This window comes from Scyliorhinus torazame, chromosome 10 (genome assembly GCF_047496885.1).
Source record: "Scyliorhinus torazame isolate Kashiwa2021f chromosome 10, sScyTor2.1, whole genome shotgun sequence".
Taxonomy (NCBI): domain Eukaryota; kingdom Metazoa; phylum Chordata; class Chondrichthyes; order Carcharhiniformes; family Scyliorhinidae; genus Scyliorhinus; species Scyliorhinus torazame.
This window is the reverse complement of record NC_092716.1, coordinates 228,347,777-228,364,178: the sequence shown is the minus strand read 5'-3', so window position 1 is coordinate 228,364,178 and position 16,402 is coordinate 228,347,777. Positions and strand designations below refer to the sequence as shown.

General features: G+C 44.9%; 1 protein-coding gene across 2 annotated transcripts in view; it reads left to right on the top strand.

The window, feature by feature from the left end:
- sbf2 (SET binding factor 2) overlaps nucleotides 1-16,402 on the top strand; it is an 857,151-nt gene that overhangs the window by 160,876 nt on the left and 679,873 nt on the right. For both annotated transcript variants that reach the window (XM_072466526.1, XM_072466525.1), the window contains exon 2: nucleotides 12,763-12,848. In XM_072466526.1, coding sequence (XP_072322627.1) covers nucleotides 12,763-12,848 — 86 coding nt within the window. The remainder of the gene's footprint in view (nucleotides 1-12,762; nucleotides 12,849-16,402) is intronic.

The following is a 16,402-nucleotide window of genomic DNA, read 5'->3' as shown; positions in this document are numbered from 1 at the left end:
CTTAATGGACTGGGCCATGTGAAGGTTGCTGCTATCTTTCAATTTTATTGAACTGATGGCTTTCTGATGTGATTATGTTGCTCCAGTCTGACTTTTATAAAGTGATATGAAAAATATAAAAGCCCTATTCACTATAGTAATTGAAAAATAATTTGTATAGGAGATGCATGATTTCTTACAGCACTGACAAGATTATAACCCAAGGACTTTGAAAAAGATAACTTATTTGCAGATCAAAGCTAGAAGTAACATTTAGATGTGCAAAACAAATGTTCCAAAGGGATAAATACTCGATGGTTGATGGGTGGAAGATCAAAAGATGCTGATTGTTGAAAGTGGTTAAACTGAGAACACTTTATTTTTGAGGAGTAGACATTAAAATCGTTTTGACTCTGCAAATTGCTGTAGACATTTGTGCCAATTGCTTTTGTTACCGTACTTTACAAATATGTTGGATTGAGAATGATATTAACTGACTTGCTGTTTTCAAGCTGTTTTGATTTCTTTTGAAATTATTGTAAGGAAATAATATGTCCCAAAACATTGAGTTTCTGCGTAGGAGCTCAAATGTCTTCTGCAGACACAAAATTTAGCATACTTTCAATCGGGCTTTAACTTTTCAGACTTTTATCTAATTTCAGACTTTTTGTGAGCACTTTGGGATTTCAACAATTTATTACTCTCTTCTGAAATGCATCACTGAAGCTTCTTTTTTTGCCTATATCCAAATATGCAGTTAATTATATAATTTTAACTCTTATGTAAGTCACCACAGTTCTCTGTTTTATGCCTTGTAACTCTTGTTTAACTTGTAATTTTTTTGGGGGGTGGTGAGGAAGGAAGATGAGGCAGAGACAATAGCTGGGATTTTTTTCATGGAGAACCTCATGCCTCCTGATTCACCACTTGCATTCCAGTCCCTCCCCTGGAAAGCAGTGCTTTATGAAACATGGCAATCTATGTTACTGATGCATGGATTCAATCCAGTGCAGAGGGTGACGAACTACATCCAACAGTAGTTATATTTGTGTAATTGGGACTTTGGGTTGCGGCTATGCGGAGCTAAGTCGTACGTTCGGCAGCTCTCGCTTGGAGTGGACTTTTGGGCTCTTTTCAGAGGCTGGAGACGGCGTCTTGTGAGGGTACGAGTCTGGAGGCGCTGGCAACGGCGCCGCTGCCGCTCCCTCCAATTAGGTATACCACAAGCCCGATGGTGGCGGCTGCCCTCACAATTTGGGGGCAATGGAGGCGGCACAAGCGGGAAGTGGGGGCCTCGGTATGGACCCCGATACGGGGGAACCACCGGTTTGTCCCAGGGAGGGTGGCACAGGGCATGGATAAGAAGGTTGGGGGACCTGTTTGTGGATGGGAAGTTCACGAGCCTGGGTGAGCTGGAGGAGAAGTACGGGCTCCCCCCGGGAAACGCCTTTAGGTATCTACAGGTAAGGGCGTTTGCCAGGCGGCAAGTGGTGGAATCCCCGCTGCTGCCGCCATGCACGGTACAGGACAGGGTGCTCTCGGGGGCGTGGGTTGGGGAGGGAAAGATCTCGGCAACATACCAGGTGATGGAGGAGGAGGCCTCGATGGAGGTGCTGAAAGGTAAGTGGGAGGAAGAGATGGGGAAGGAGATCGAGGAGGGGACGTGGGAAGTTGCCCTAGGGAGGGTGAACTCTTCCTCTTCGTGCGCGAGGCTCAGCCTCATACAGTTTAAGGTGCTGCACAGGGCACACATGAACGGGACATGGATAAGCCGGTTTTTTGGGGGTGAGGACAGGTGTGTTCGGTGCTCAGGGAGCCCAGCAAACCACACCCATATGTTTTGGGCATGCCCAGCGCTGGAGGAATTTTGGAATGGCGTAGCGAGGACGGTGTCGAGGGTGGTAGGATCCAGGGTCAAACCGGGCTGGGGGCTCGCAATATTTGGGGTTGCAGAGAAGCCGGGAGTGCAGGAGGCGAAAGAGGCTGGTATTTTGCCCTTTGCGTCCTGGTAGCCCGGCAAAGGATTCTTCTTCAGTGGAAGGATGCAAGGCCCCCAAACGTGGAATCCTGGATCAACGATATGGCGGGGTTTATTAAATTGGAGAGGGTGAAAATAGCCTTAAGGGGATCGGTGTAAGGGTTCTTCAGGTGGTGGCAACCGTTCTTGGACTTCCTGGCAGAACGGTAGACAATGGTCAACAGCAGCAGCAACCCGGGGGGGGGGGGTTCTATTATATTTTTGTTTGTCTATACTGGGGGATCTGAGGGGGTGTATATATTTGATATGTTTGCTATGTGTTTCGGCGGGTGTTAATATATTATTTATGTATAGGGGAGGGGGCAGTGGGTTGTTTTGTTTTGTGTTTAATTCTATTGGGTTCCTTTTACATTTTGTTGTTGATAGTTTGTGAAAACCTTAATAAAAATTATTTAAAAAAAAAAAAAAAATATTTGTGTAATTGAATGTAGAAAAAAAAATCATGTAAAAAAAGTTGAAATTCTGGGGACGATTCTCTGATATGGTGGCCAAGTGGTCGCCATCCTGCGCATGCGTGGAGAACGTCTTACGCACGCCGGCCCCTCACCAACATTGCGCCGATGTTCTGGGGCCGCGCGTGGAAGGAGGTAGGCCTGGGGGTTGGGGGGGGGGGGGGGGTGTGTGTGTGTGAGAGAGGCCGGCGCTCCGATCGGTGGGCCCCGATCGCGGGCCAGACCCCATCGGAGGCCACCCCAGTGAAGGAGCCCCCCTCCCTCACCCCAGCGTTCCCGCCGGCAGCGACCAGGGGTGGACGGCGCCGGTGGGAACCTGTTGTGTTGCAGCGGCCGCTCGGCCCATCCGGGCCGGAGAATCGCCGCTCGCCAGTTCTCCGAACAGCCCGGTGCGAATCGCGCGCCGCCTGTTTCCGGGGGGTGGGAGAGTCTCATGCGGGGGTCGGGGCGGCATGGCGCGATTCGCGCGGCGCCCCGGCGATTCTCCCACCTGGCGTTTGGGGGGGGGGGGGGGGGCAGAATAGCGCCCTCTGTCCTTGCATTTTGTACTACTGATGTACAATGGAAACTTCCCTGGATTTTCCAAGACTATATTGTATGTACTTTTAACTTTTCTCCAGTTTTGATTTTGGAATAAGTGTTTGAACAGATTAGTTTTGTAACTTCTTGGCTCTTGTGTTTTTTTTTCTTTTGCAAAGTGTTCAGTTTTATTGAGTTGACATTGTTGTCATCCCTTGTATAGAAATATATATTTTATTCTCAAGTTTCCAACCACAAACTGACACCATCACTAAGACTGCCTATTTCCATCATCGTAATCTGGCATGAGGTACACCCTACTTCAGCAGATCTGCTGCTGAAACCCTCATCCATGCCTTTGTTGTTTCTAGACTTGGCTATTCTAATGCACTATGGTTGGCTCCCACAATCTATGCTCCCATAAGCTTGAGGTCATTCAAAAACTCTGCTGTCATAACTCAGACCTATTTCTGTTCACCCATGCCCTTAAGCTTTCTGAGCTGCACTGATTCCCAGTTAAATAATGCATTGACTTTAAAATTCTCATCCTTGTCTTCATCCTTTCTATCTATAATAACCTTCAACCCCACAATCCTGCGCAACTCTAATTCAGCCAATTGAGCTTCCCCTGTTTTAATCACTCCACCATCAGCTGCCAGGACTCCAAGCTCTGGAATTTCCACCCCAAAACCACTCTGCCTTTTTCCCTCACTTTGCTCCTTGAAGATGTATTTTCAAAACTAACTCTTTGACAAAGCTATCTGCCCTAATATCTCCTTATGTGGCTTAGTGTCATTGGTTTCAACACGTCTATTTGAAATGCTTTGGGATACTTTATTACATTAAAGGTGCTATATACATACAATTTTGTTGTTTCCTCAAGTAGGAGGCTGCTTAATTCTTTTGATAAGCGATTAGAGCCCATTCTAGGTGTGGTGTGACCATGTGGATATTTCTCTGGTATTCTCAGGACAACGTTTGTAATAAATAGAAACATGGAATACTCAGCAGGCCAGGCAGCACTTGTAGGGGAAAGCAAAGGGTTCTGTTGAAGGGTCATTGACCCAAATCATTAACTTTGTTTTGCCACACAAATGCTGCCTGACTACCTGAGTATTTCCGACATTTGTCAGATTTCCCAAATCCGCAGTTATATGGCTCTTGTAAAGGTTTTCTAGCCCATATATACTTATATTCCTCCAGGCTAAACCATGGTTCAGGTAATCGGCCTTTCACCCAATATTATGAAGCTTGGAACAAGCTCTTTTTTCCCTCTGAGGATAGTTAGTATGTGAAATTCTCTTCTCCAGAAACCAATCAAGGCTGCATCATTTATTTAAGGCAGAATTGGACAGACTTTTGATAGTGAAGGAGTTGAGGGTAATGGAGGGCAGATAGGAAAGTGGCGTTGAGACTATAACCAGATCAACCATGATCTTATTGAATGGAGGAGCAGGCTAGAACAACTTTGTTGTTGCTGCTCCTATGTTTGTATGTTCCTAAAGCTTTTGATTATCTGCACATATGAGAACCTGGCCACCTCAAATATGCACCATATTTGCAAAGAATTTGTGAGATATTATTTTCCATGCTCTTAGTGAGAGTTAGATAATGCAGGACTTATGTTTTCTTACAGTATAGCATATAGCATTGTGTTGTGAGTTCCTCACACGTTCATAGGAAACCGCTGCAAACCAAAAAGCTATTAAGTGAAACCTTTTGAAATCAGACCAGTTTAAAAATAGATCCCCTCAACTATCTTGCAGTGACATTTTTCATTTCACAGTCTTATCTTCTGCCCTGAATTACAGTCCTTTATTATTATTTACTGTTTCTTGGTGACATCTACTTTTTATGGTATTAGTGGTGCAGTGCTGGGACTACTGTTGTTCACAATTTATGTCAGTGACTTAGGCGGGATTCTCCGAAATCCCGGCCAAGTGTTGACGCCGGCGTCAAAACCGGCGCGAGTGACGCCGACGTCAACGGGCCTCCAGGCCCAGTCATTCTCCCCTTCCTCGGGGGCTAGCACGGCGCCGGAGTGCTATGCGATGCTCCGGCGCCAGAGAGCCAGCCCTACATGGCCGGAGCAGGCCGCGCATGCCGCCAGGGCTGGCGCGGGTTCGCGCATGCGTGCTGCGGCCGTCTCTGCGCCGGCTTTCGGGCAACATGGCGGAGCCCTACAGAGGTCCGGCGAGGAGGAACATAGGCCCCCGATTGCGGATCTGGCCACCGTGGAGGCTGCCCCTGGAGTCGGCTCCCGCCCTACCAGGACGGCCCCCGCAGCCAGAATGCAGAGGTCCCGCTGGGTAGGACCATACACAAATGACGTCGGTGGACACTCGGCATGTCGAGCATGGAGAATTGCCGCGCGGTCCGCTTGCAATGGCCCCCAACCAGCGCTGCGGCGTCCGCGCTGGTGCGAATGCCGTTGATTCTCCGGTCGCCGGAGAATCGGCGGCCCAGCGTCGGAGCGGCGTGGCGTGCTTTTTATTTCAAAGTCTAAGGTGGGATTCTCCGACCCAGGCTCGGAAAATCCCGCCTTAGACTTGAAATAAAAAGCACAATTTCTATACTTGTGGATGACACCACATTGGGGTGGTGGGGAAGTGGGATGAGTACTGAGGACAGCAACAAATTACAATAATACATTAATAGACTATCAGAATATATATGTTTAGTGAATAAATTTCAACACCGGCAAGTGTGAGGTATTACATTTTAGCAAGAGAAATGACGAGGCCACGTAATACTTAACATCAAAAAAGCACACTCCTGCAGAACGTTCTTAGCTAGGTTCACAACAGTCTTAATGCAGTGCACGTACGTATTTTGAGCTTTTCCTTTTCCAATTCTAATTCTCTGCCTCTTTCCTCAAATTGAAGTTCATTTTCATTTTTCTTACGGATTCAAGTCTTTTTTTTTCCCTCGTTCTAATTCACGTTTATTTCAGGTTTCACCCTCTTGCCCTTCTATTTCCAATTTCATCCTTATTTAATTTTTGCCAGTTCCACTTGATCACTTTTCCTGCTTCAGCATCAAGTCAGAAGCTAATTCCATAATGTTTCTGCTTTCTGGCACCTGATTTTGTGTCAAGCCTCCCTCCAAGCCAGTAAGTCTTTTATTTAAATGTTTTAAAGAATCCACAGAAGAAATCTATTTGCTCCAGAAAGCAGTCACGTTGATTCTCTCTGAATACAGCAAAAGTAAATGTGAAATTTTCATTAAATTTCCAGTGAGCTCCCAAGTTGTTCTGATCCCCATAGTGACCAATAGCTTGAAAGGAAAGGAATCCCCAAACAAATGCAATAAAAGGAATCAATACACTCGATTTTACTTTTTATAGCTTTTACTTAAACAGTCGAATCCAAAATCAATATAAAGCTACACATGCATTAACAGACAAATGGTATTTCACGCAAAACAAGCAGAATTTCACATTAAATAAGCGATAGCACAAAGCTATCCCTCACAAAATTACAAGCGTTTTCATCACGTGCTGTACAAATGTGGCACCATGTGGAATAGTCCAGGTAGTGCATTCCAGACTTGAGCCACTCGTGAATTTATTTCTCACATCACGTTTCCTTCTTTTGCCAATCACTCTAAATCTGTGCATCTTTGATTGTAATGTTTTCATGAGTGGGAACAGTTTCTCCCCAAATACTCTGTGCAACCTCCTCTTGATTTTGAACACTTCTATCAAATCTCATCGTAGCCTTCTTCTCTCCATGGAGAACTGTCCCAACCCCTCCAATCTATTCTCATAACTGAAGTTTCTCACCCCGGACTCATACTTGGAAATCTCTTCTGTACTCTCTCCAATGCATTTACATCCTTCCTTCATGCTTGAAAAATATCCATTGACCAATACTCTCTGGGTCCTATAACTCAAGCCAATTTTGTATCCACATTGCTACTGTCCCTTTTATTTCATGAGCTATAACTTAGGCACTGTATCGAATACTTTTTGAAAGTCCATGTACAGCACATCAACAGCATTACCCTCATCGACTCAGTTGCCTCTTCAAAAAACGTGAGAAAGTTAGTTAAGTACGATTCTCGCTTTAGAAATCCATGTTGGCTCTTCCTAATCAAACCCATTTTTCAATTTGATTACTAATTCTATCGCACATAATTGTATCTCGAAACTTCCTAACCAATGAAGTGAAACTGGCTGGTCTGTAATTGCTGGGCTTATCCTTGCCACCTTTTTTGAACAAGTGTATAGTGTTTGCAATTCTCCAGTGCTTTGGCACCTCTCCTGAGCCTCGGGAATACTGAAAGATTATGACCAGCATCCCAACAGTTTCCACTCACTTCCTTCAATATCCTTGGATGCATCTCACCCGTTCCTGATACCATGTCAACTTTAGGTACCAACAGTGTATTCAACACTTGCTCCTTGGGTGTATCACCATGGCCTGGATATAATCTACCGTCTTGGTAAAGACAGGTGCAATGTATCCATTTAACAAAGAACAAAGAAATGTACAGCACAGGAACAGGCCCTTCGGCCCTCCAAGCCCGTGCCGACCATGCTGCCCGACTAAACTACAATCTGCTACACTTCCTGGGTCCGTATCCCTCTATTCCCATCCTATTCATGTATTTGTCAAGATGCCCCTTAAATGTCACTATCGTCCCTGCTTCCACCACTTCCTCCGGTAGCGAGTTCCAGGCACCCACTACCCTCTGCGTAAAAAACTTGCCTCATACATCTACTCTAAACCTTGCCCCTCTCACCTTAAACCTATGCCCCCTAGTAATTGACCCCTCTACCCTGGGGAAAAGCCTCTGACTATCCACTCTGTCTATGCCCCTCATAATTTTGTATACCTCTATCAGGTCTCCCCTCAACCTCCTTCGTTCCAGTGAGAACAAACCGAGTTTATTCAACCGCTCCTCATAGCTAATGCCCTCCATACCAGGCAACATTCTGGTAAATCTCTTCTGCACCCTCTCTAAATCCTCCACGTCCTTCTGGTAGTGTGTCGACCAGAATTGAACACTATACTCCAAGTGTGGCCTAACTAAGGTTCTATACAGCTGCAACATGACTTGCCAATTCTTATACTTAATGCCACGGCCAATGAAGGCAAGCATGCCATATGCCTTCTTGACTACCTTCTCCACCTGTGTTGCCCCTTTCAGTGACCTGTGGACCTGTACTCCTAGATCTCTTTGACTTTCAATACTCTTGAGGGTTCTACCATTCACCGTATATTCCCTACCTGCATTAGACCTTCCAAAATGCATTACCTCACATTTGTCCGGATTAAACTCCATCTGCCATCTCTCCGCCCAAGTCTCCAAACAATCTAAATCCTGCTGTATCCTCCGACAGTCCTCATCGCTATCCACAATTCCACCAACCTTTGTGTCATCTGCAAACTTACTAATCAGACCAGTTACATTTTCCTCCAAATCATTTATATATACTACAAAGAGCAAAGGCCCCAGCACTGATCCCTGTGGAACACCACTGGTCACAACCCTCCAATTAGAAAAGCATCCTTCCATTGCTACTCTCTGCCTTCTATGGCCTAGCCAGTTCTGTATCCACCTTGCCAGCTCACCCCTGATCCCGTGTGACTTCACCTTTTGTACTAGTCTACCATGAGGGACCTTGTCAAAGGCCTTACTGAAGTCCATATAGACACATCCACTGCCCTACCTGCATCAATCATCTTTGTGACCTCCTCGAAAAACTCGATCAAGTTAGTGAGACACGACCTCCCCTTCACAAAACCATGCTGTCTCTCACTAATACGTCCATTTGCTTCCAAATGGGAGTAGATCCTGTCTCGAAGAATTCTCTCCAGTAATTTCCCTACCACTGAAGTAAGGCTCACCGGCCTGTAGTTCCTGGGATTATCCTTGCTACCCTTCTTAAACAGAGGAACAACATTGGCTATTCTCCAGTCCTCCGGGACATCCCCCGAAGACAGTGAGGATCCAAAGATTTCCGTCAAGGCCTCAGCAATTTCCTCTCCAGCCTCCTTCAGTATTCTGGGGTAGATCCCATCAGGCCCTGGGGACTTATCTACCTTAATATTTTTTAAGACACCCAACACCTCTTCTTTTTGGATCTCAATGTGACCCAGGCTATCTACACACCCTTCTCCAGACTCAACATCTACCAATTCCTTCTCTTTGGTGAATACTGATGCAAAGTATTCATTTAGTACCTCGCCCATTTCCTCTGGCTCCACACATAGATTCCCTTGCCTATCCTTCAGTGGGCCAACCCTTTCCCTGGCTACCCTTTTGCTTTTTATGTACGTGTAAAAAGCCTTGGGATTTTCCTTAACCCTATTTGCCAATGACTTTTCATGACCCCTTCTAGCCCTCCTGACTCCTTGCTTAAATTCCTTCCTACTTTCCTTATATTCCACGCAGGCTTCGTCTGTTCCCAGCCTTTTAGCCCTGATAAATGCCTCCTTTTTCTTTTTGACGAGGCCTACAATATCTCTCGTCATCCAAGGTTCCCGAAAATTGCCGTATTTATCCTTCTTCCTCACAGGAACATGCCGGTCCTGAATCCCTTTCAACTGCCACTTGAAAGCCTCCCACATGTCAGATGTTGATTTGCCCTCAAACATCCGCCCCCAATCTATGTTCTTCAGTTCCCGCCTAATATTGTTATAATTAGCCTTCCCCCAATTTAGCACATTCATCCTAGGACCACTCTTATCCTTGTCCACCAGTACTTTAAAACTTACTGAATTGTGGTCACTGTTACCGAAATGCTCCCCTACTGAAACATCTACCACCTGGCCGGGCTCATTCCCCAATACCAGGTCCAGTACCGCCCCTTCCCTAGTTGGACTGTCTACATATTGTTTTAAGAAGCCCTCCTGGATGCTCCTTACAAACTCCGCCCCGTCTGAGCCCCTGGCACTAAGTGAGTCCCAGTCAATATTGGGGAAGTTGAAGTCTCCCATCACCACAACCCTGTTGTTTTTTCTCTCTTCTAAAATCTGTCTACCTATCTGCTCCTCTATCTCCCGCTGGCTGTTGGGAGGCCTGTAGTAAACCCCCAACATTGTGACTGCACCCTTCTTATTCCTGATCTCTACCCATATAGCCTCACTGCCCTCTGAGGTGTCCTCTCGCAGTACAGCTGTGATATTCTCCCGAACCAGTAGCGCAACTCCGCCTCCCCTTTTACATCCCCCTCTATCCCGCCTGAAACATCCAAATCCTGGAACGTTTAGCTGCCAATCCTGCCCTTCCCTCAACCAGGTCTCTGTAATGGCAACAACATCATAGTTCCAAGTACTAATCCACGCTCTAAGTTCATCTGCCTTACCCGTAATACTTCTTGCATTAAAACATACGCACTTCAGGCCACCAGACCCGCTGTGTTCAGCAACTTCTCCCTGTCTGCTCTGCCTCAGAGCCACACTGTCCCTATTCCCTAGTTCTCCCTCAATGCTCTCACCTTCTGACCTATTGCTCCCGTGCCCACCCCCCTGCCATACTAGTTTAAACCCTCCCGTGTGACACTAGCAAACTTCGCGGCCAGGATATTTATGCCTCTCCGGTTTAGATGCAACCCGTCCTTCTTATACAGGTCACACCTGCCCCGGAAGAGCTCCCAGTGGTCCAGATAATGGAAACCCTCCCTCCTACACCAGCTGTTTAGCCACGTGTTTAGCTGCTCTATCTTCCTATTTCTAGCCTCACTGGCACGTGGCACAGGGAGTAATCCCGAGATTACAACCCTAGAGGTCCTGTCTTTTAACTTTCTGCCTAGCTCCCTGAACTCCTGCTGCAGGACCTCATGCCCCTTCCTGCCTATGTCGTTAGTACCAATATATACAACGACCTCTGCCAGTTTGCCCTCCCCCTTCAGGATGCCCTCTACCCGTTCGGAGACATCCTGGACCCTGGCACCAGGGAGGCAACATACCATCCTGGAGTCTCTTTCACGTCCACAGAAGTGCCTATCTGTGCCCCTGACTATAGAGTCCCCTATTACTATTACTCTTCTGCGCTTTGACCCTCCCTTCTGAACATCAGAGCCAGCCGTGGTGCCACTGCTCTGGCTGCTGCTGTTTTCCCCTGATAGGCTATCCCCCCCCGGTGAAGAAGCCATTCAGTAAGCTCGGTTTTATTCAACAGAATATTGAATACAGGAGTTGGGACGTCTTGCTGGAGTTCATAGATTATAGAATTTACAGTGCAGAAGGAGGCCATTCGGCCCACCGAGTCTGCACCGGCTCTTGGAAAGAGCACCCGACCCAAGGTCAACACCTCCACCCTATGCCCATAACCCAGTAACCCCATCCAACACTAAGGTACATTTAGTACCTCAACCATTCTTCCTGCCTCCATGTGTAAATTCCCTTTTATGTCCCTAATTGGCCCTACTCCTTTCACCGCCCTGCTGTACAGGCCCCAGAGAGTAAAGAATTGTTGGGCGCTGCATATGCCACAACATTGTCCAACAAAAGGATCATATCCACTTACAGAAAAATACATTGAGGAGGTTGAAGTGCTGGAAGACACCGAGGATGACGAGGAAGAGCAAGGTCCACAGGTCCTGCCAGCTGCAAGATCTCTTTGGCAACAGTCATTGGCAAGAATTTGAGTAAACCTTTCTTACACCCCCTGCACCAGCAGTTCTTTCCAACATCAGTCCCCTTCATTCCACAATCCAAACGTAACTGGTGTCTTTATTTCTGCCATATTGTAGAGTCTGATGAATAAATACTTAGAAAACAAGCATCCGGAAATTTATTTTGGGGAAAAATAGTATTCACAAGGACAAGCACTGAACATTCCTGGTTTAACACCCCCCCCCCCCCCCCCCCCCCAAAAAAAACCATTCTCCAGAGTGGGTGTCACTGGAAAGGCTGACATTTATTGCTCATCTTTTTGCCCTTTAAAGACGATAGTGGACCTTCATAAACTGTTGCAGTCATGGTGAATGTAGTCCCACAATACCATTAGGAGGGGAATTCATGATATTGAGCTAGCAATAATGAAGAAACAGCAATGTATGTCTAAGTCAGTGTAGTATGTGGCTTTGAGAAATTTGGAGGTGATGGGCTTGCCCCAGCTAGTAGAGGTTGTGGGCTTGGGCAGTGTTGTTGTAAAGCCTTGGCAAGCTGCTGATATATAGAGGCATTTTGTGAAGAAGGAAAGATGGCAATTAGTTTAATCATTTTAAAAATTGATTGCATTGATGTTTGGGCTTCATGGTAAAAGCCAACATGCTAAACAAAGGGACTATAAAGGAGCTCCCATTGCAAGATGTATTAGTTATCTGTGGTACGAACAGGAACTGATTCATTTGTAGGTAAAGTAAATATTTTTTCTATGTTTTACAGGAGCCAATCAAAAATGCTTAATTTTTTTGCAGAGATCTCTTACAGATTAATTCCAAAATTATTTGTGTAGATGTGCACCGTTATGCATTCCATTCAAACTTCTAGGCCAAAGTGCAAGAGAAGAGCATAAATAACACTTGATTTGCTGTGAGCAACATCATAAGCAGTCTACTGGCCATTGCATTGTCTAAAGTTAACCTTCTGCTACCAATTATTATTAGTTGAATTTTTTTAACTATTCACAAGAAATAGAGAAGTTATTAGTAACAAATGACAGGATTGTAAGGAACTAATAAAGATGTAGAACTTGATTGAAGACTTGATTATAACCGGTAAGTGATTTTTAAAAGTGATTTCATTCAAATGTTTTCCCCTATTCAGTAATACTGTGGTAATGCATTTTTAGTAATGTGTTCATTTCTTTTGCCTTTAGGATCTGTTGAAGGTTCAGGGAAGATAATCCAACGTTTTCCACAAAAAGACTGGGATGATGCACCTTTTCCACAGGGAATAGAATTGGTAAGTAAATGAGCTCTCATTTTGCATTTCATAACTGGAAATTGGTTTATTGTTCAATTAATTGTGAGCACATATTAGTTAAGCTTTAGCATAAGTAATTCAGGGCCTTCCCACACCTCATGCCCTCTGGCTATCCTATTCCTCTTTGTGAACTCTCTGTGCAAAATCAGGTCCAATCCACAGAACCGTGACCTCCACCATGGGTGGGGCAAGGAAGCAGGTCCTTAATCCACCCCAGCCAGAATGGGAATCTCACCCAGTGCTTCTCGCTCTGTTGGAATAGAAATAATATGTTGATGAAAGATATTAAGAGTTGAAGCTCGATTTAATGAGTACCTCTGATGAGTACCTCTGCAGTGTTTAATGTTATGGTGTAAGTTGTTAGTACCAAACCTCTGTCCTAATGTTATTACAGTTAATTGTATTCAAAATTATACTACACTGGCTTCCTCATAGTTATATACAGCGCTGGAACATGAGAAATATGAATTGATAAATATCAATGAGGACTGTGTTGCAGATGCAGTTGTTAGGCTTGCTTGTTCTTAGTAAGTAACTAAATTTCCAATTGATGAGGAAGAAAACCGAAACAAGGGGAACAATAAAAAAACAATTTGCTTGTAGGTTGCCAGTGACTCCCTCCCTGCTTCACAAGTGGCTGATGAGGGATGACCCGAAGTGTAATTGTGGCCATGAGTCCCATGACCATGTAACACATCACACCAACCTGCCTAATAAGATCAGGAGGCACCTAATTTCTCCACTTTGCAAATCAGGAGGCTATTGAATGGATCGCGAAACCAGAAATCCCATTATAAACTTTTCTTGTCATACGCAAAATGTAATAGGTATCGTTAACCTGATTAGTATATAGTAATTTCTTCAGAACTCTGATGAAAGTTGTCATAACCAGGAGCCCTACTTACCTAGAGTTTTAGCAATTTTCCTAATACCTCCTTGCTGATGATTTTAAAAAGTTATTTTGCAGTCCACATATATCGTTAATCTGTAACCTAATTTTAGCATTTCTCTCTCCATTATTTGTGAACACAATTTTTAAAAAATGGTTAAATACTTCAAAAGTTTGCCATCATTGGGTACCTCTTCTTAATAACTAGCTTCTTGTTGACCAACCCCTCATTGCATTGCTTAATTATACTTAACATACTTGAATGCTTTATATTTCCAACTATGTATTGCTATGTACTGCCTGAAGTGCCAGTCTGACTCATGTGCCCAATTCTTTGAAGTGCGGCTTGACCCAATTTCCTTTTGACTCAGCTGAAAGAGTGATACCACTGAGTCTAATCTTGCACCAAATTTGATGAACTGACTAATCAATATATTTTCACAATAATTACGAATTGCTTCTTGAAGCAATTTACTGTGGAAAAATCTCAGATATATTTACATATCAAATCCAATAGAATCATATAATTCAGTCAGAAATTGGACTTTCAGTCACAGTGATAGAACAGAGGGACATAACAAATATGGTCAGGAGTTGCCATAAAGCCCTCAGACCTGAGGGACATCAATAATGTCGTAGCTGATGTTCAAACTCAACTCCACTTTCCCACCCGATCCTTGTATCTCTTGATTTCGTTAAGGTCCAAAGATTTTTCTTCCCTTTATTCTTTCATGGAATGTGTGCGTTGCTGGCAAGGCCAGCATATATGGCCCATTCCTAATTTCCCTTGAACTGAGTGGCTTGCTAGACCATTTCAGAGGGCAGTTAGGAGTTAACCACATTGCTGTGGGTCTGGAGTCACATGTGGGCCAGACCGGGTGAGGGTGGCAGATTTCTTTCCCTATTGGACATTAGTGAACCAGATGGGGTTTTTACGACAGTCAATGATAGTTTCATGGTCATCATTACCTCGATTAACTTTATATTCCAGATTTTATGAATTGAATTTAAATTTCACCAGCTGTCGTCGTGGAATTCGAACCTGTGTCCCAGAGCATTAGCCTGGTCTTTGGATTACTGGGCCAGTGACATCACCACTGTCCCAGCATCTCCATCTCCAAAGATGTTAATTTCAGGCTTCAATGGCTAATCATCCATAGCCCTCTGAAAATAGGAAATTCCAAATTTTCACAACCAGCTGGGTGAAGAAATTTCCCCTTGTTTTACCCCTAAATGTCCAACATGGTAGCACAGTGGTTAGCGTCAGGGTCCTGGGTTCGATTTCCACTTGGGTCACTGTCTGTGCGGAGTCTGCACGTTCTCCCTGTGTCGGTGTGAGTTTTGGTTTCCTCCCACATCCCAAAAGAGGTGCTTGTTAGGTGAATTGGACATTCTGAATTCTCTGTGTACCCGAACAGGCGTCGGAGTGTGGCTTTTCACAGTAACTTCATTGCAGTGTTAATATAAGTCTACTTGCGACAATAATAAATATTATATTATTATTATTATTCTAGGAATATGCCTCCTGCCTCTGGACTGAGCAGGGGAAACAGGCCATTAGTATCTACCCTGTCAAGTTGTCTCAGAATCTTATTGTTTCAATGAAATCACCTCTCATTCGCACTTCTGTGCATAAAGGTCCATTTTCCTTGATCCTTTTTCCTATGACAACCGCTTCATCCCAAGACTTAATCTAGTGTTTGCGCCAGCTCCAAGGTGGAGTACATCCTTCCTTAGGTACAGAGACCAAAAGTTTATATGGTACTCCAGATGTGGGATGCAATTCAGCGACTCCGTTGCACGAGGTGTGGAGCCGGGTGCAATGGGTGAATCGTGAGAGAACCCCACATCATGCTCTGCGCTGGGCCGATCGCGAGTCACCTGACTAGCTTCACCTAGAGCGACCTGAACCTTGCCCTCACTGGGTGCAACCCAGATCTGTATATTTAAATGAACCGAAGCTAACTTAAATACACATAGCCGGATTCTCCCAGTGCCCGGGACTCAACGGCTGCGCCTGTGAGACCTCGCTGGGTGCTGAACAGTACTTGGTCTCGCAAATATTTTAAAAAATATATATATTTTATTCAAATTTTTTGGCCAAACATAACAATACAAAGTTTTTCCTTTTTAACAACAATAAAGCAATATAAATAACAGTGGCCAGTTTTTAACAAATAAATAAATAATATATAAACAAAAAACTAAATGGCAACTGCCTTATCAAAGATAATTACTCTCCAAAAATACAATCCAACAGTCCAATATACATTACCTAATACAAATATCTATACATATACAGAGACATCCCTGAGAACCCGCCCGGGTCCTCCCCCTCCCCCCTGGGTTGCTGCTGTTGCCTTCCCATTCCCTCTATCGTTCTGTGAGGTAGTCAATAAACGGTTGCCACCGCCTGGTGAACCCTTGAGCTGAACCCCTTAATGCGAACTTTATCCGTTCTAGCTTTATGAACCCTACCATGTCATTTATCCAGGTCTCCACGCCCGGGAGTTTGGCTTCCTTCCACATAAGCAATATCCTACGCCGGGCTACTAGGGACGCAAAGGCCAAAACATCAGCCTCTTTCGCCTCCTGCACTCCCGGCTCTTCTGCAACCCCGAATATAGCTAACCCCCAGCTTGGC